The sequence below is a fragment of the Myotis nattereri genome, assembly GCF_964212035.1.
Source record: "Myotis nattereri genome assembly, chromosome: 19".
Classification (NCBI taxonomy): Eukaryota; Metazoa; Chordata; class Mammalia; order Chiroptera; family Vespertilionidae; genus Myotis; species Myotis nattereri.
In genome coordinates, this window is record NC_138095.1 from 22,416,196 (window position 1) to 22,435,562 (window position 19,367).

General features: G+C 51.7%; 1 protein-coding gene across 2 annotated transcripts in view; it reads left to right on the forward strand.

Moving 5' to 3' along the window:
• The first annotated feature begins 1,456 nt into the window (after nt 1-1,456).
• The window catches only part of SGSM1 (small G protein signaling modulator 1), a 56,910-nt gene continuing 38,999 nt past the window's right edge, over nt 1,457-19,367 (forward strand). For both annotated transcript variants that reach the window (XM_081114236.1, XM_081114235.1), the window contains exons 1-2: nt 1,457-1,547; nt 1,642-1,685. In XM_081114236.1, coding sequence (XP_080970362.1) covers nt 1,529-1,547; nt 1,642-1,685 — 63 coding nt within the window. In that variant the 5' untranslated portion in view covers nt 1,457-1,528. The remainder of the gene's footprint in view (nt 1,548-1,641; nt 1,686-19,367) is intronic.

The window sequence follows — 19,367 nt, forward strand, 5'->3', positions numbered from 1 at the left end:
TTCTGCACTGTCCATGGTGCTCCGGGAACAGCAATGTTCAATTTGCTACATCTTGAAAAAAATTCTAAGGACTAGAAAAAACTAAACCTGCTAAGCACTGGAAAATTCCTGGCTGTTTTTTTTGTTTGTTTGTTTTTTTTTTAATGAACTTTAGAATCATTGCATTGAGTTCCAGGATATTACAAATTCTGTTGTCCGTTAATTTGGGGTTGTATTGAATTTAGACATTAATTTAGTTCCTCCAACTTGCAGAGCTGCACTAGGGATTTCCTGGAAAACCCTTGTGCTCATAAGTGTTTCCAAAGAAGATGCCTGTAAGCGTCCGGGTTACTGCTGAGGGTTAGCTGTAGCAACCGGCCCTGGCTGCCTTCTGGGTAGTGGCCATGCCTATCGTGTGTTCTGGTTTGTTTGGTGGAGGGTAACCCAGGAGGGAGGGTGTGAGAAGAGAAGAGGATCAGAGGAGAAAACCTGGGAGTGTTGGGTTGGATAAGTCCTATTGCTCTTTGCTCAAATGTCACCTTCTCACTGGGGCCTCTCTCAGCCACCCTACCTCAAAATACAAACCCCACCCATCTGGGCCGGTCCTGTCCCCCTCATCTAGTCTGTTTTTTCCCAGAATCTTCCAACATACTATGTCATTTACTTACTGAGTTTGTTGTCTACCTCCTAAGCTCCACAGGGAGGAGGTGCTTTTTGTCTGTCTTGTTCACTTCAGCACCCCAGCACGGTATCCTGGCACAAGAAGTATTGGTTGACCTGAGTTGTACTCTGGGTGGATGTAGTCAGAAACCTGGTGGAACAAGCCCATAGCCTGCACAGTGGAGACCCTGGCTAACAGCTGCGCCCCCCAGGGGACAGGCTCCTGGGAGGACCCCCCCCCCCCAGTGACCTGCATGTGGTGGGGGGAGTGGGCCACTTAAGGCCCGGCCTCTCCTGGACGGAGTCAGTGTATCCTGTGACACTGTCAGCAATAACAGTGTAACCATATTAATAACATTAATAATAATGGTAAAAATGGCAGCTGCAGGAACATTTTCTAAGCGCTGGCCTGTTCCCCTGCGTCTGTATTAAGTGTTTTACGTTCCTCATTTCAGTCCCATATGTTCCCATGAAGTAGTCACATTCTCCCCGTTTTAAAGATGAGAAGACTGAGATGCAGAGAGAGTGCCCGCCATCTCCGGCCGCTTTCTAGAGCCCGGCACCCAGCAGACATTGAATAAAGGTGCGGTCCTTCCCTGCCCCACCGAAGGGGGACGCTGGCGTTGGGCAGGAAGGTGGGGGTTCGTGGGGAGGGGCAGGAGTGAGCATGTGCATCTGGCAGGGAGGATCTGCGCGCTGGGAGCCAGGGGGCCAGGCGGTGTGTTTCCGGGGGGCGGGGCCGCGCGCTTGACGGGTCCTGACGTCTTGGGGCGCCTGGTCCCGCCCCAACGCAGCCGCAGCCTGGGAGCTCAGCGCCCGGGAGCCGCCGCCGCCGCCGCCGCCGCCGCCACTGCAGGCGCCCGGGACTCGGAACGTCGCGCGCCCAGCCATGGCTTCGGGCCCTGCGGGTGAGGGGGCGCGGGGTGTGGGGCACAGGATGGCGGGAGGGCAGCCCCAGGCCCCGGTCCCAGCTTTCTGCTGACCGGCTGTCTTGTCCCACAGGGGCGGAGACCCGGCAAAGGCTGCTGCGCACGGTCAAGAAGGAGGTAGGTGGTGAGGTGGGGGAGGGTGGGGGCGCCACCTAGAGGGAGGGGACCTTCGTAGCCCCCCTCCCAGGTAAGAGTCTCAAAAGTGGGGTTGCCACTGGCAGAAGGGGGCGGCTGCCTTAGTTGTGGGCTCACCTGGGTGGGTACTTAACCTCCCTGAGGACTGGAGGCTGCTGAATTTGGGGGTGGGGCTTCAGGTATGGGGGGTGCCCTGGATGTTTTTCTGCTACGTGCAGGGGTGGATGCCGCGGGAGGGCACTCCCACGGTGGGGCACTCCTGCATTTGTCTGGGTAGACCCCCCTCATGGAAGAGCCAGTGGGTGGGTCTCACTACAATGAGACAAGCACCTGCGGGGATAGGGCGGGGGGGGGGGCGGGGGGTGTCTGGATGGGGCTACAGGAGGACCACGCTTTAGGAAAGGGGGAAGATAACCCTGTGGGAAAATAAAGTTTCCCCCCACATCCCCATGCCCCCCTCCGAATTCTCAGTCGCTCTGCCCCCCTCCCTCTCTCCCTGGTCTGCAGGGAGCCCAATCTAGCCTTTGGAGTTAGTAGCCCATGTTCCCCTGCAGAGGGGAGAATCTATAGTGAGGGGTGTCTGGGGAAGCATTAAGATACCTGGACTGTGTGTGTGTGTGTGTGTGTGTGTGTACATGCCTGTGTGGATAAGGATATGTAGCTGTGTGTGTATCTATGAGAATATCTGTGTATTGTGTGTACATGTATATGTGTTTGTGTGTTTGTATTTTTAGTATGATGTGTATCTGTGTGATGCAAGCATCTGTGTGAATGAGTGAGGCTGTGACTATGTATGCATATCTGTGTGTGTATCCACGTGTGTGTGATGTATGATGCATGAGTCTGTGTGTGAGTGAGTGAGGCTGTGACTGTGTGTATGCCCTCCTCATGTCACTCACATCCCTCCGCCTGGGACCCCATTGCTGCTGAGCCGGCATCACTGGTGTATCTTGAGTCCTTAGCCTGTAGACCGTGGGGGCTGCCCTGATCCCTCTGTCTCTGTGTTTGGGGTGTCAGCATCTCGTGTCCTCATTGAGCACCGAGAAGCCCCTCCCTGCTTGATGGCAGCCAGCCAGCACGGCAGCCTCCAGGTTTCGACCTGTTGCTCCCTCCCTCCTCTAGGAGCATCGGGGTCTGTGTGTGATGTGTGGTGTGTGGTGTGGTGTGTGTGTGTGTGTGTGTGTGTGTGTGTGTGTGTGGTGCCCATGTTGTCTCAAGAAGCAGCCCCAGGGCTGGTTGCACATCCTGGCCTCTCTGAATAAGGAGACACACGGGAGACATGGAACCCTCAGAAAGGCCCAGAACTTTTCAGCGCAGCCCTCGTAGAGACCCTGTGGGGACCCGAAGAAAGCTCTGTCCAGAACCTCTTTCCAGCAAAACCTACAACCCACACATGATGATGACTATTTCAGGGGAGGGTGTGTATCCCCCCCTCCCCCAAAGCCTTCAGGTTAAAAACCTCCAATATTTTTGTTCATTGTTTAACCAAACCAGATGTTTTCACTGGAATGGCTGTGTTTTTAAGGAAATGGTTGGCTGATTCCATTGGGAGGGGGCTGCAGGCAGAGGAGTATGTCAGCCAGGCACCTGGGGCCCTGGTCTCAGCTCTGCCCCTGGCTCCCTTGGTGCTCTTGACAAGTCCCCTTCCCTCGCAAGGACTCCGTTTCCACACCTGGAGAAGGGAGCATTGGTCCGTTGACCTTGGAGATGCCATCATATCAGGCTAGTTTGGGTTATTGGCCAAGCTGAAGGGAACACTTTGTCCCTGGTGGGCAGTGGTCTGAGCCCGCATCCTCTCTCCCGGGAGGGGCTGGGTTTGGGGCACGGAATGAGCTTTCTGCCTGGCTCCCGGCCAAGATCATCTCCTGATCAGAGACTGGCATCCCACTTGGACCTGAGAGGGGCAGGGGCAGAACCGAGCAAGTTTGGACAAAGGGCCTAAGTACCTATTGACCCAGGATCTGCAATCAGGAGGCAGGACCTAAGTCCCAAGTTGGTGGCTGTTTCTAAATTCTGCATTTCTTGGGGCGCATCATTTTAGTAACCAGAGCTCCCATTCACCCTGTGTGCACAGTAACTTTGTGAAATGAGTGAGGTTGTCCCGTCTTTCAGACAAGGAAACAGGCTTGGAGAAGGAGGGTGAGTTGCTCAGAGCACACAGCTAAGAAGGGACAGAGTTGAGGACGCACCCCAGGTCTGTCTGAGCCAGGCTCTCGGCCCTTATGTTGCAAACGTGCCCTTCCACAGCTGCACAGCGCCATCATTTCAGCTTGTGTGTGAGGCACAGTTTCCATTGTACAGATGAGGAAACTGGCCCAGAAGGAGTAAGTGATGCTTCAAGGGTACAGCCGAGTAAAGAGAAACAAGTTCAAGTCTTCTGTTCTGTGAGCCCCTCTGTTTGGCATGGGTGCCCCTAAGGGCATGGTGACAGGTTTGTTCCCCCAAAAGCAGACCTCTCTCCTTTCCTTGCATGTCCCCCTAATGCCAGAGAGCCAGTCTCCAGTGGGATGCCTCAAAATCCGGGGGTCGGGTCAGCTGTTGCTTCTCCTCTGGGTTCAGAGGAGCCACATCCCTGCTGTCAGGGTCTGCCTGGAGGCTCCCCACATCCTTCCTGTGGAAGAGGCGGCTTCACAATCAGTTTCTGTAGGTAGGCCTGGCTGGTCTGCAAGCTCTGCCTGAGCTGCTGAAGCCACAAAGGCCAGCAGGGGTTGTGGGGCTGGAAGCTCTGTCCAGTGCTAACTCAGGGAGCCACTGCGGAAGCAGGCCGAGGAGGAGCCTTGGGATCCGCCAGAGCTGGGTTCGGATGCCGGTGCCGAGGGGCACCTGTGTGCCAGAGGCAGGGCTGGACTCTGTGGATGGGGCAGTGAACAAGATAGGCCCTGCCCTCTTGGGGCTGACTTTCTAGTACAGGAGACAGCCCCCAACAGACGTTCTGAGTGTAATTAAAAAGGTAATTATAGGCTGTGCACCAGTCTGCAGGAGAGGTACTTTGCAGCACAAGAACATAACAGAGAAGTAACTGCATGCATTGCATATCTTAAATCGCCTTATGCGTAAGATATGTGAAGGATATGTGCATTTATTGTTATTGATTTTTTTTTTTGAAAGAGAGAGGGAAAGGGGGAGAAAGAGAGAAAGAAAGAAACGTTGATTGGTTGTTCCGCTTATTTACGCATTCATTGGTTGCTGCTTGCCTGTGTCCCGACTGAAGATCGAACCTGCACCTTGGCGTAGGGGGCTGACACTCAAACCAACTGAGCTCCCCCGCAGGGTGATGAGCAAGCCTTTCAGGTGAAGGTAGGAAGTGAGAGGAGACCGAAGAAAACCATTCCTGGCAGAGGGAACTGCATCTGCGTTTGGAGGGAGCACTGTGGACATGGGTAATGGGAGGACTCAGAGTAGGGGGAGTTCCAAGAGAAAGGGGAACAGTGTGGCCAGAGCACTTGGTCCTGTCCTAAAAGCAAGAGGGAGGGAGTGGGGAGGACTTGGGGAACATGGAAAGAAGAGGGAGAAGCTGACACTGATGGCTTGGAAATTGCAGCCTTGGATGAGCATCCCTCTTTACATTCACAAGTGTCTGGGCTTCAGCTTATTCATACTGGAGATGAAAATTACTCAACCATCAGGATAAACAATGTGAAAACACCCACCACATTAGCCTGCGCTTTACCAGGGCAGGCATCCATCTCCCCGATGCCACCAAGGGAAAGCTGGAGACAGGGTTGACCCAGCATGATTTCCTCCAGTTACTAGTAAACCCAACCGGCTCTATCCTAGCTCCTTTCTCTCCCCACCTCCACCACTTAATTTTGTTTTGGTTTCCAGAGAGAGCAGGCACTGGCTTCCCGTTGCCATGACGACTGCCATTAAAGGAGCTAGCCACGTGACTCAGAGTTGATAAAGGAAGCAAAGTGACTAACTGCCTTGTTTTCCTGCCTCCAGGCTGGGACTAGGAGGCCACTTAATTGGAGGAGAGAAGGCAGGGGCTTGCTGGCCGGAGGGCAGACCCCAGGAAGGAGACAGGAGGAGCCTTCAACACAAGGGCTGAGCTGGGCTTGTTTGGGGAGCTGATCCTCCGATGCCCTGGAAGGCCATAGGATGGGGGAGGTGGGCTGGACTTTCTAAGAACGTAGGAGGAAAGTGAGAGAAACCACTGATGTTACTACTGGGGTGCCATGGTGATTCCACTTCAACCCAGTGGTTCATAATGAAGGTTCTTAATTTTTACCCCCCCAGGTAGGGTTACCAGATGACATATAGGTAGGTCACACAATTAAATTGAATTTCAGATAATGAATAATTTTTAGTATAAGTATGTATTGCTGGATCTGGCAGCCTTACCCAGAGGACATCTGGCAATGTGTAGAAACATGGTTGTCACACCTGGGGTTGCTACTAGCAGGTGATAGGAGAGGTCAGGGATGCTGCTCCACTTCCTGTAATAGCAGGATGGCCCCACCCCAAAGGATCCAGCCCACAGTGGCACTGCTGTTGAAATTGAGAAGCCTCTGTGCTGGGCACTGTCCCGAAGGCTCCCCAAGTGTCTCCTTCTTCACTTTTGGGACAGGCAGTCCACAGAGAGGCCAGGATTCAAATCCCACTGTGTCAGGACCTGGAGGATGGCTTCATGACTCGGATTCACCGAGAGCAGTGCTAAGGAGCCATGAGCTTAAGCAGAGTCCCTGGAAACGGCTTGGGTTTAGGTGTGTGCAGGGGAAGGAGATGAGGCCGGAAGATTCCATTAGTTCTAGCTTGTGCAGGGCTGTGAATGCCAGGCTGCATTGTCTGCTCCATTAGACAGTGGAGAGCTATAGAGGACTGATGAGCAAGGAGGGTCTTGTGTAGAATTATACTTAAGGAATTTTCAGCTGATGGCAGGGACCAGGATGGACCCTTTCTGTTAGTTCTTAGATGAAAATTTCTTCTCTTCTTTTCTCCTTTACTTTCCCTCCTCTCTTCCTCCCCTCCTCCTTTCTCTCCCACTTTCCTTTTCTTCCACAAATATTTAGTGACTATCTACTGTGTGCCAGACACTGTTCTAGGATCTACAGATTGGGAAGTGAGCAAAGCAACATCCCTGTGCACATGCTCTCATGAAGCACACAGTCCAGTTGGGGGTCAGAGAGAGAAGCAATCTATATATATATATATATATATATATATATATATATATATATATATATATATATATATGCCTAAGTGACTTATGACCGAATGACCAGAACGACCGGTCGCTATGACATGCACTGACCACCAGGGGACAGACGCTCAATGCAGGAGCTACCCCCTGGTGGTCAGTGCACCCCCACAGTGGGAGCGCTGCTCAGCCAGAAGCCAGGCTTACGGCTGGCTGGCGAGTGCAGCTGCAGTGGCCAGAGCCTCTCCCGCCTCCATGGTAGTGCTACCGAGCAAGTGGCAGCGGCAGGTGCAGTGGGGCAAGCAGCAGTGGAGCTGTGCCCAGCCCGGCTGAGGCTCCTCCCCGGCCTCCTGCTGCTTCGGCAGTCTGACGTCCCCCGAGGGGTTCCGGATTGCGAGAGGGCACAGGCCAGGCTGAGGGACCCCACCCGTGCACGAATCCATGCACCAGGCCTCTAGTAAATATATGTTAGGAGTGACAAGCACTATGAGGAAATAAAGCTGGGAAGGGCTGGAGAGTGGTGAGAAGGGCTCACCAGAGGAGGGTCAGGGATGGCCTCTCTGATGGGGTGACATGAGCAGAAGGAAAGGAGGGAGCCACGCTGACGACTGCAGGAAGAGTGTTCCTAACAGAGGGAACAGCATGTGCAAAGGCCTTGAGTCAGAAATAGCAAGGGGGCCAATGCGGCTGGAGGGAAGTAAAAATGGAGGAGGAGGAGGAAGAGCTGAGGCCAGAGAAGGAGCAGGAGGCTAATCATCCCTCAGAAGCTTTGGCTTTTATTCTGAGCGAATGGGAGCCATGAGAGGGTTTGAGCAAGAGGGGAACATGAACTCACCTATGCTGTAGGCTGCTCAGGCTGCTGGGCAAGCAATCATTGTGGGTAACAAATGGGGGTGACACAAAGTCATTAGGCTAGAGAGGAAACTTCTGTCTTGTTCTCTGAGCTTCCAGTCTTGGGCAGGAAATCACAGCTCTCCCTTGACTCCCCTGCTGGACCAAGTAGGGGTTCCAGAAATGCTTGCAGAAGGAATCTAGACATCTGGATGGGATATTTTGGGGCTCTCTGCTGCTGGCAGGGTTGACTCAAACCATTTCTGTGTGTCACGCTTTCAGGCTTAAGACGGCAGAACTTCTCTTTATGAATAATGCAACCATATCTGTCGGTGCATTTTGGTATTTTTTTTCCAGGTCTCGGACAATGCAGCTTCCAGGAGCTTCTGATAGTGATGGCTTGGGCTTTAGCCCCCTGGCTCAGTGTGAAAGCAGGTTCTGTCTCCCGTGCACTCTGGCTGGGTCTCCACTGCAGTAACCTCGCGAGGGGCTCCGGGAGAGGGTGGTAGCATTTGTTGCTGGTTGGCAGGTAGGAAGGACACTTTTGCCATCACCATGGGGAGTGAGGGCACCCGAGTCTTTGTCCCAACTCTGCTCCTACTACCTGTGGCCTCCTAGCAGATCCCCTCTCCCTGTCTCATTCTCCTGCTTTCTAAGTGGACAGGGTTGGACAAGATCCAGGACTCTAAGAACCTCGAGTCATCTAATTTGGCTGACATCACTCTCTGAGAGCCAAGTCTTTCTGATATTTTCTGTCTTCTGAATTTGCCAAGTCCGTATTTAAGACTTATTAAAACTCAATAGCTGATAAGACTTTTTGGGAGCCTTTACTTCACTTAAGGAAACCAAGGACTCCAGCCATTCTAATGGGATAAGGTTTTTTAAAAAACATCATTTACTGAGCATTTTATACGAGTGACCTCATTTAATTATTTCAACACCCCTTGAGGTGGGTAAACACTCTCCCTTGTAGATAAGGAAATTGAGACACAGAGATGGCAAATACTTGGCCTAAGGGAACGGAGATCAACAATGGCACAGCTTGGGGGTCTGGTTCCAGAACCCTGCTTTTCATCACTCTGGAGCCAAAAATCAGTGACCCACATGTGGTTATGAGCTGTCTGAGAGTGGAGCCAGGGAAAGGGCCACCCTTTGAGTTCAGGTCTTGGCCATGCATCAGTAGCTGCGTGAATCTCTGGCTTCAGTTTCCTGGTGCATCTGGAGTGGGGGCATCACCTACCACACAGTAGTGCGGTGTCCATCCCTGCCTGCCAGGCATTCAACAGAATTTGTGCTTGGCTCACCCAGTTAGGAGCCAGATAGGCTCAGTTCCATAAGGACATTTTGCCACCCTTTCTGGTCCCACCTGAAGTTGCAGGTGCTCTCAGCATGGGATCTTGTTCTCCCTGGGTAAACCCTGGGCTGGGGGTGCCGTGGCCACAGGAGCAGTGCTGTAGACTGGGAAGGTGTATTTATGGGACCCAAAGGTTCGAGCCCTTGAGTAGGAATCAGGAGGACTGAGTCTTCACTGGCTGTATGGCCATCCGGGGTGGACAGCTGGATCCTCCCTCTGGGTCCAGTTGCTCATTGGCCCCTTGAGGTCAGAAACCCCCATGAGCCTGCTGGCCCTGCCACTTAGCCACTAGGAGCCCCTGGGTGAGGCGGCTGAGAGGGCTGAACTCCAGTGGGGATCAGCATATTTTTCTTTCTTTTGATAATACAAGAAGATAGGAGATGGGCTATGGCCGGGTAGCTCAGTTGGTTAGAGCATCGTCCCCATAGGCAAGATTGCGGGTTTGATCCCTGGTCAGGGGACGTACAAGAATTAGCCAATGACTGCATAAATAGGGGAACAGCAAATCTACTAGTATGTTTCTCTCCTCTCGAGCACGCATTGTGTTGTGTGTATACATATATTTGATGAATATATTTTGTGCCTTTTCTTTGCAAAATCTTGAAGCAATTCAGATTGTGGGTGTTTACAAAGGACAGGAACAGGTCCTTTTGCAGTAAGGTTCCGTTTAAAAATCAGAGACTTGAAGTCCTAAGAGTTCAAGAGACTTGGTGATGCTTGAGCACTGCGTGAATTCTTCTTTAATTACTTAGTAAATTATGTTTAATTAGTGATTTAGAATTATAGCAACTACCATTTCTTAAACAATGCTTTACTTTATCTCATTCAGCCCACAAAGCAGTCTTCCTATAGAGTAGGTACAAATAGAAACCCCTCTTTACTGACGAGGTTAAGAAGCCAGACCAAGGTTACATAGCTGAGAAGCAGCAGAACAGGGTAGTTTAGTGAGCTCCATTCATTTCAAGTTGGATAATAACTTGCTCACAAAACTAGCTGGAACAATAAGTAAACATATCGACACAAAGTGAAAAGGAAAAAGAGACACTAAAAATAGGAGTTTGGGGAGGTTTGGATGAGTCCAGCTTCAGGTACAGCTTTATCCAGGTTTTCCAGTGGTGCCATGAGGACCCCCATCTCTCCATCTCTCCGTGCTTCCTTTCTCTGTGTTGGCTTTAGGTTCTGCCCCTCTCTGTGGGGAGGTAGAATGTTTCCCAGCAGCTCTCAGGGCACAATCTGCCCACTTGGCATCACAACAGAAAGAGAGCTGCCCCTTCCCCATGGTTCAGGCAAAAGTCTTAGTTCTCGTTGGACCAGTTTGGCTCAAGTGCTTCTTTGGTGCCAATCACTGTGGGATGGAGTGCTCTGATTGGTCCAGTCTGAGAGGTGAAGTGTGGAGTCAGATCTCTGAGAGCAAAGGGGTCCCAGAGGACAGTCAAGGTGAAAGGACCAGACGGAGATGGAAACCAGGCAGAGAAGTCACAAATGTCCATCTCAAAGGAGCGAGGATCCCTGCCTTTGGAGCACAGCCTCTAACAGTGGACGTATCCACTCTTGTGCTCTGTGCCTGGCTGTGATCCCAGGTGCTGCCTGGGTACCTGTGTGCCAGGTGTCTGCCGGATGAGGGTGAGAGATTTCTACTCGGGGGGTATACAGAGACCTGAAATTGTATCAACACTTTGTACTTGGTGTGTGGAGCGGGTATCCTCAGCTATCATCAGTGCCTCTAAGTGGTCCACGGCCCAAATATCCAAATACGGTTCAGAACCACCCTCTAATATGCCAGGATACATAGGTCTGCACAATACAGTGCCATGCTCAGAATGAAATGGTGCCTCCTAATGTCTAACCCAGTGAGCCTCCAATGTAACAACCCCTAGTGATAATCATCATTAGCATTTACTGGGTCCCTACTATGTTCCAGACCTGCACTGTCCAATGTGAGCCACAAGTCACATGTGCCTACTTATATTTAAATTATGTATAATTAAACTAATAATACTTACTGTCCTGGGTGGGGGCTCAGTTGGTTAGAATCTCATCCCGTATATCACAAAGGTTGCGGGTTCGATTCCTGTCAAGGCACATACCTAGGTTTCAGGTTCAGTCCACGGTTGGGGTGCCTGTGGGAGGCAACCGATCTATGTTTCTCACATCATTGTTTCTCTCTCCCTTCCTTTCCCTCTAAAAATCAATAAAAACATGTCCTCAGGTGAGTATTAAAAAACAAAAACAAAAAACTTTGCCAGTCCATTAGCTATGTTTCAAGTACTCAGAAGCCACGTGTGGCTAGTGATACTTACTGTTGGACAAGGCAAGGTTAGAGCATTTCCAGAGGTTCAGTCGTGTCCTAGACTTTGTGCTAAATGCTTTACGTCCATTAACATATTTAATACTAAAGCCTCAGAGGGGTAGATCCTATTTATTATCCCATATTCCAGGGAGTAAAGCAAAGCTCAGGGAAAGTGAAGTCAGGTCACATAGCTGGTAGGCGGAGCCAGGATGCTAATCCAGTCTTTAGAGAAGATTCAACTGCTTTTCCTCCTAAGCCTGCGTAGAGGTGGCTGGTCTGTTTTCTGGTTCACGCTGTGTGTGTTTTAAGCAACCATCTGTGAATCTCATTTCTTACTTTCCTATAGCTGCCCGGCCCCCGAAGTCTGGGCAGCCTTCCAGAGACTCTGGGTGCGCTTGAGAGTCTGTGTGTGTATTTCTCGTGCATGAGGCCTGTGGGTCTGGAAGTGGGGCGCGTTGCCAGGGGAGCTGCCACACGCAGTGGGCAGCGTACCCAGGAGAAAGCTGTCTGGTCTCCAGGATGTGGGCTGGGAACGTGACACACGGCGCTGTTTTCTCTGGGAGTGGGGGGTGGCCTGGCATTGTCTTCAAGCCCCATCATCTTCAGCAGTGACTGCGCGCGTAGGAGTGTTGGCCAGAAGGTCCTTCGCCAAGGTGCCCCCAGGCGAATGCTCCAGGATCAGGCACTGGGGGAACCCCTTTGTCAGGGGCTGTCTGAGGCTCCTGTGCAGGGCGGGGATGGGAGGCCCGTTTATGGGAACCCCATTCTCAGCCCCAGAATACCCCTCTATCCAGGTTGTGACAGGCTGGCCAGTCTGTGTACTGTTAGGGCACAGTGCTGGCGCCTGTTTATAGCGCACCAGTAAATGATTAACTGGGGCCAGGGTGGCAGCAGCTGAGTGGGTGGCATTCTTGTCTCGGCCAGCCCTCCAGCCACAGTTAGGCCAGGTTAGAGGGAGGAGCTGGAGGGAGGAGCTTCCTAACACTCCGGAGATCCACATGCCACTGCTTTATCCTTGCTGGCCCCTCCCCTCTTGCTCACTCCCATCACAGGGGTGCAACTGCAGAGGACAGTCCTGTGGCTTTGCTTTCGGTATCTGAGGATGTCAGGGCAGGATGGAGGGTTGGGCAGGAGGGTGAGGCAAGGCTGTCCAGGGCCTGAGTGAGAGAGTCCAGAGAAGGAAGCTCTGAGCCATTGGCCAGTGGTTGCCGAGCTCCTGCCAGATGCCCTCGGGCTCCTCTCTGTGAAGGCCCCAAAGGCCCTGGCAGGCCATGAGCGGGAGTGTGGAGGTGCCCATCTGGAAGGAGGCGCTTAGCCTGTCTGCTGAAAGGTCGCGATCCCTGCTGACACCCTCCATTAGTGGCAGAGCGAGGAAAGGACATTTTTTTTCTTTCATTTTTTTAGAGTAGTTTTAGGTTCACATTAAAAATAGAGTGGTAAGGCCCTAACCGGTTTCGCTCAGGGGATAGAGCGTCAGCCTGCGGACTGAAGGGTCCCAGGTTCGATTCCGGTCAAGGGCATGTACCTTGGTTGCAGGCATGTACCCAGTAGGGAATGTGCAGGAGGCAGCTGATCGATGTTTCTCTCTCATCGATGTTTCTAACTCGCTATCCCTCTCCCTTCCTCTCTTTGAAAAATCAATAAAATATATTAAAAAAAAATAGAGCGGTAAGTACAGAGATTTCTCATATACCCCCTATGCCTACACGCACAGCCTCCCCTACTACCAACATCCTGCACCAGAGTGGGTCATTGTAAACCACAGTCCACGGGTACATTTGGGTTCACTCTCAGTGGTGCCCATTCAGTGGGTTTTGGCAAATTCAGAATGGCATGCGTCCACCACTGTAATACCATACAGAATAGTTTCCCTGCACTTAAATCCTGTGTTCTGCCTGTTCATCCCTCCTTCCCTGCCAACCCCTGGCAACGCTGGTCTTCCAGCTGTCTCCACAGTTGTGCCTTTTCCAGAATGTCATCTACTTGGAACCACACAGTGTGTAGCCTATTTAGATTGGCTTCTTTCACTCTGTAATAAGCATTTCAGGTCGGACAGGTTTTTGTTTGTTTGTTTGTTTGTTTGTTTGTTTGTTTGTTTTTACCACGATTCTCCTTTTGGGAACAGACATGTGACAGAGAAGGAGCTAGGAGGCGCCGTGTGTCCTGGGAGAGATGAGAAATGATGCCTGGGGCAGAGGTGGAGGCTGGCAGGTGCTGCTGGACCCTGGTTGTGAGAGCAGGGAGTTGACTGTGAATGTGACACTTGGCTGACGTGGGCTAAGGGAGCAGGTGCATTGGACATCTGGCTGCTTGGGTCCCCACTTTGACCTGGGACAGTGGAGGAGGCGACCTTGATTCAAATCCCAGCTTCAACACAGCCAGATGATCTCTGCCCCTCCCAGATCAGCTGCCTCAGTGGGAAAATGGGACACCTGTATTGCATGGTTGTTTTGATTCTTTAGGCTAGTGTAAAGCTCCTACTCAGCATGTGGAAAGCACTTGTAGGTGAACCTACTATCTGCCAGGTTCTGTGCAGGGCAGACCGTCATGGGTTTGAATCTCCATCCTGCCTTTTGCAGGCCACGGGCTCTTGGGCAAGTCATTTAACCTCACCAAGACTCTGTTTCCTTGCCTGTAAGACGGGAAGGGTAACTGTACCCATCTCACCTAATTACCCTGAGGATTGGGTGAAATAATGCCCCTAAGCTCGGTGCCAGCACACAGTGAAAAAACTTTATAAATAAATGCTGGTTGTCATTACATAAAACTTACTGTGTGGCTGCTATTGTAGTTAATGCTTTTGATGCATTATCTTACACCTATGAGGCAAGTACTAATGTCACCCATTTTACTGATGGGAATGCTGAGGCTCAGAGAAGGGATCTGATTTGTGCAAGATCACGAGTGCAAGAGCTGGGATTTAAATTCTGGAAGTTTGACTCCAGAACCCAATACTCATAGCCATAAAGGGGGGTGGGGGTGGCGATAATGTCAACTTCAGAGGTTTAAGGACGGAATAAAATGAAGGGCACCAGGTCCTAGAGGATTGGGTGGTTTTTCCAGAGCTGGAGATAGAGGTGGGAATGGATGGGAATATCAGGTGGATGGGACTGTGCCAGCAAAGGCCGGGGGGCGGGGGGGTGGAATCTCTGGGTCACACAGGCGGAATGGCACGTGCAGCCAGAGATCAGCATGTGGGAAGGGGAAGGGAGAGGATTTGGCAGGATAGGGAGATTGGGCCACACCATGAAAACAGTCACAGCTTGCAGGGTGGCACCATCCTCCCCCAGCCCCTGCATCGTGTCTGTTGGTGTCTAGGCTTGGGAGCTTCCTAAAATATTCCTATTTCCCCCACCCACCATCAGCCCTGCTCCTGCCCCTCCTGCCTCTCACCTCCTGCATGCCTCGCCCATAACAAATCAAAAAATAAACAGCCGCCAGCTCTTTCCACGCCACATTGTCCGTACACCTGTTCCTTCCTCTGAGCTCCAAGGCGGCTCTGTGGGGGCAGCTGCAGAGGGAGAGCTTTTCCCTCTGCTTTGAAGTTGGAGAAACCGAGGCCCCAGAGAGTTCCTTTCTGCTTGTACTTCAGATCTGGACTGTCACCTCCTTCAGGAAGCCCTCCTGACCTCCCTACCCACCCAATTTCCCATTGATACTTGTTTAATAGAACCAAGAACACTTTTTAATATATTTATTGATTTTATGTGAGAGGAAAAGAGGGAGGGAGGGGGAGAGGGAGGGAGGGAGGGAGAGAGAGAGAGAGAGAGAGAGAGAGAGAGAGAGAGAGAGAGAGAGAGAAGGGAGGGAGGGAAGGAAGGAAGGAAGGAAGGAAGGAAGGAAGGAAGGAAGGAAGGAAACATCCATTTGTTGTTCTACTTATTTATGCATTCATTGGTTGATTCTTGTATGTGCCATGACCGGAGATGGAACCTGCAACCTTGGTGTATGGGGACGATGCCCTTACCAGGGCCAGGCCTGTGCATTTGTTCTCAGGAGCTGGGGAGCCTGCAGAGGGGCACAGCCACCCTCAACTCACCCCTCTAGCCCTAGTGGTTGTCAAGGGGCCTTTGAGTCACCCCCCTCTGTTCCCCACAGGCTGAGACTTATTTTTAAAGCCACCCCAAGGCCCCCCAGGCATCCTAATTTAACCATTCTCTCCACCCCTGAGTTTCTTACAAATGTAAGAGTCAGGTTGCCTGGGGGCCTCCCTCTCATAGGCCAATGCTGGTTCAGCATTACCCACCCACCTGCACTGCCAGGCACCCACCACCTGAGTCAGGGCTGAGGCAGCGGGCCTCTGAGGAGCAGGTGGCAGCTCGATGATGTTTATTTAAGTCTGCTGTGTGCCGCAGGCCCTGTGCCGGGTGCTTTAAACCAGGGGGCCCTGTGGGCCAAATCCAGCCTGTTTATGTACTGCTCCTGAGCCAAGAACAGTTCTGACTTTCTCAAAGGGTTGTAAAATCAAAAGAGACGATGCGACTTAGACGGTTATGATTGGAAACAGTTTTGCAGATTGAGCAAATAAAATTTCAGAATGCCTGGTTAAATTTGAATTTCTGAAAAACAACACATCTTTTCGTGTGTGTTCCATATTTGGTACATATACTAAAAAAAAAAAAGAAAATTCTTTTTTTTATCTGAAATTTGGATTTCGCTGGGCACCCTGCATTTTATCCGGCAGCCCTAGCTCAAAGCCTGAAATAGTTGCTGTCTGCCTCTTTACAGAAAAAGTTTGCCGACCTCAGGCTTACACATAGCAAACAAGATCAGGGGTCAGAAGGCCTTAGGACACTGCCTGGAGCCGAGGTCCATAAGCACTGGCTGCTGGAACTAGTGTTATTAATCAGAGCGATCACCAAACAGATAGCGAGCACTCTCTGCATGCCAGGCACTGTCCTAGGGGCTCAAGATCTACGTGGGACAGACAGACACTAGATGGATAAACCCCCAGATGTGTGGGAAAGTCAGGCCGAGCGTAAAGCCAGACACTCTATTTTAGGCAGGGTGGTCTGAGCCCTCATCCTTTTTTGAGCTCTGTGCATGTTTTGTTTTACGTTTTTAAAGCAGGAATTTATATTTAGAAACTCTCAAGAGACTTTAAAACAGCCCAAAGGCGTCCAAGTTTAATAGAAGATCATCCGGAGGCAATGTCTGTTGGTTTCTCCATTACTAAGGCATCTATTTGATCCTTGTTAATGAAACACCCCGATGATTCTTCTAGTTGGGTCCTGGTGATTTCCTCTGACGGCTGCTGTCTTTCATAAGTGGCCATCAGCTCACAAACAGTGAAAAACGTAATCACGAAACATCTGCAGATCCAACTCCAATATCCTGTCTGCATTCTTCTTTGAAACCAGGTCCAGTGATTATCAGTTTGAGTAGTGGAGACCTTGGTGAGTGTCATCTGCAAAGACTGGTATCATCTGCAGCTCTTTCTGACAGAAACCAGAAAACACCCTTCGAGACTAAACACCCAGAGCTCTGCACACGTTTTTTATGAAATTCTCACATAGCAGCCCTGAGAGGTGGTGTGGGTTTCATCCCCATTTCACAGATGAGGAAACTTGAGGCCTGAAGTCACCCAGCCAATGGCTTAACTGGAGTTTGAACTGGGCCTGGAGGCTCTCAAGCTCATGTTCTTACTCAGTGCACTAGTGCCTCCCTAGATGGTGCCAACCTGTGCTGGGTCCTTTGAGGCCCTCGGCCTGCATTTTCCACAATCCTTTTGATAGCCCTGAACACAGGGCCATGTTATTTCCTTCCGGAGCTTAGAGAGCATGAACACAGCAGGGTGGAGAGGAGTAGCAAGTTAGTTTGGGACCTGGCAGGGTTCAAGGTGGGCAGCATGAGGGTACCTGGGTGTGGGCAGGTGGCAGATATGAGGAGGGGAGTAGACAGGGCCAGCCTGGGAGCCCCAGGAGCCTTCCTTCCTGCTTTGCATATTGGCCAGGATTTCCCTGCCTGGCTCCCTCCTGAGATTAATCCTCCTTTTATGTTGTTTAAATATTTGCAGGAAGAGGGAGGGATGGGGGGGAGGGCGGGGCTGGTTTCCAAAGGTTTGCAGGGTGGGACTGGAGATGGGGTGGGCAAGTGCTCTGAGGTCTGACGTGGAGGGGCGGGGCCAGGCCAGGCCCGCAGGCCAGTGAGGCCTTGATTTGGAACATCCATTGTGGGCCAGGGTGTGGACTGAGTAGTTACTGTAGACTCTGGAGTCCCTGCAGTTTGTAGAATTCCTACCCGGTGCCTGGTGCAGGTACTGTCTCCATGATCTCCTTCAAGCCTCTCGTTACCCCTGTGAGGTAGGAGTGCTGTTGTCTCCATTTTGCAGATGGGGAACCTGGTCCAGCATCATGTGGATAGTGAATGGCCCAGGGTTTGAGCTCAGGTCAGTGACTCCACATTCCGGGCTCTTGCCCCTTTCAGCTGCCTCCTGACATCTTGTCCTTAACATGGCTCGGTGTTCAGGGCTAATCTAGATCCAAACGGATCTGTTCATTGAGAGCCCCATAGTGAAGCAGCTGTTGGCCGACTCCTGAGAATGGGTGCCAGAGAAGGATAAAAGCTCCTTGACCATTTTGACCTTTGGTGTCCCCTCAGCCCCCACAGGAAGTGGTTGGCAGAGTCAGATCCTGACTCCCGGGTCCGTGCTTCTTTTGGTCCCTAAGTTCGGAGAGACTGGAATCCCTTCTCACAGGTTTCTCACCACCTTGGGATTTCAGAGGGCCTGACCCAGTACAGGGCGGGGGCCGGTGGCAGAGCTCGAGGTCGGGCCCTCAGACAGATCTGGGTTCAGATCCCAAGTGGGCCCCTTCCTGGCTGTTTGTCCTTCGGGCAAACTGCATAAACTCTCTGAGCCTCAGTTTATCTATCTTTTAAATGGGGGAAAATAATGCTTTTGTGAGGATTAAATAAAATGTTCTATACAAAGCACCTGGTGCATAGGAGGCACTCAGTAAACGTTCTCTCTGAGTAACAAAAGCATTGGTTCTGAATGGCCTCCAGACGAACAAAGACCCAGGATCTGAATCCTGCCTCCTCTGCGTGACCTTTTGTTGGGTGATCTAATCTTTCTGTGTCTCCGTTTCCCCATCTGTAAAATGGGAATAATTTGGGAAACTACCTCATAAAGGTTGTGCCTACAGTCAGTCCCTGGAGCATAGTGAATGCTCAGAAAACAAACAAAATGAAACCTGAACTTCAGTGTCATAAAACTCCCAACTGTTTGCTAGCCCAGCCTGCCTTTTCACATGTAACAGCACATTTGATCCTCATCACAGCCCCACAGGATGGTAGGTCCGCTTGACAGAAGAGGAAACAGGCACCAGCAGGGTGCAGAACTGGGCTGGGCTCACCTAGAACTGAGGGCCCTAGCTGGGATGTCAATGGAGGTCTGTGTCACTCCCACAGCATTGCCTCTGTGCTTCCTGCATGGGGCGTGGTTTCTGGGCCAAAGCTTAGAAAACCACACAGGTTGCCAGGAGCCAGGATGCCACATTGCTTTCGCCCCCATCTCCAAAGACCACCTCCAGGTCCTTCAAAAATGCTGACCAAGCTCAAGCCCATGGCTGGGAGGCTGAGGGGGAAAGGTGGTTGAGCTGAATTTCGGAGGTTCTGTGGCTGCCTGGCCCGCTCCCCTTGCTCACAGGCCTGTGTGGTGTGTCCCCTGGGATGGGAAGCAGCATCTTTGGTCCTGCAGTGAGGCAGCGCAGTCTTCTGTGAGACTCAGTGACCTGGGGAAGGCTCCCATCCGCATTGTCTTTGTAATCTCCTCTCCTGGCCTCAGGCTCAGCTTGTTATTAACTAGGACGAGGTTGTAACCCGCGGCTGGCAGCCAGCGGGGCGGTGGGGGGAGTCCTCACTTGCTGGAACCCTAGGTGCTGCAGTCCCACCTGCACCACCCACTGCCTGAGATCCATCCCCAGGACGGGAGGCCTGGGGCCAGACAGCCACGGGCTCCTCCCTGGAGCACTTACCGGCTGTGTGGCTGAGAGAGGGGTTGCCCTTCCTGAGATTCAGGATCCACAACTGTAAACAGACAGCCCGCTCTGC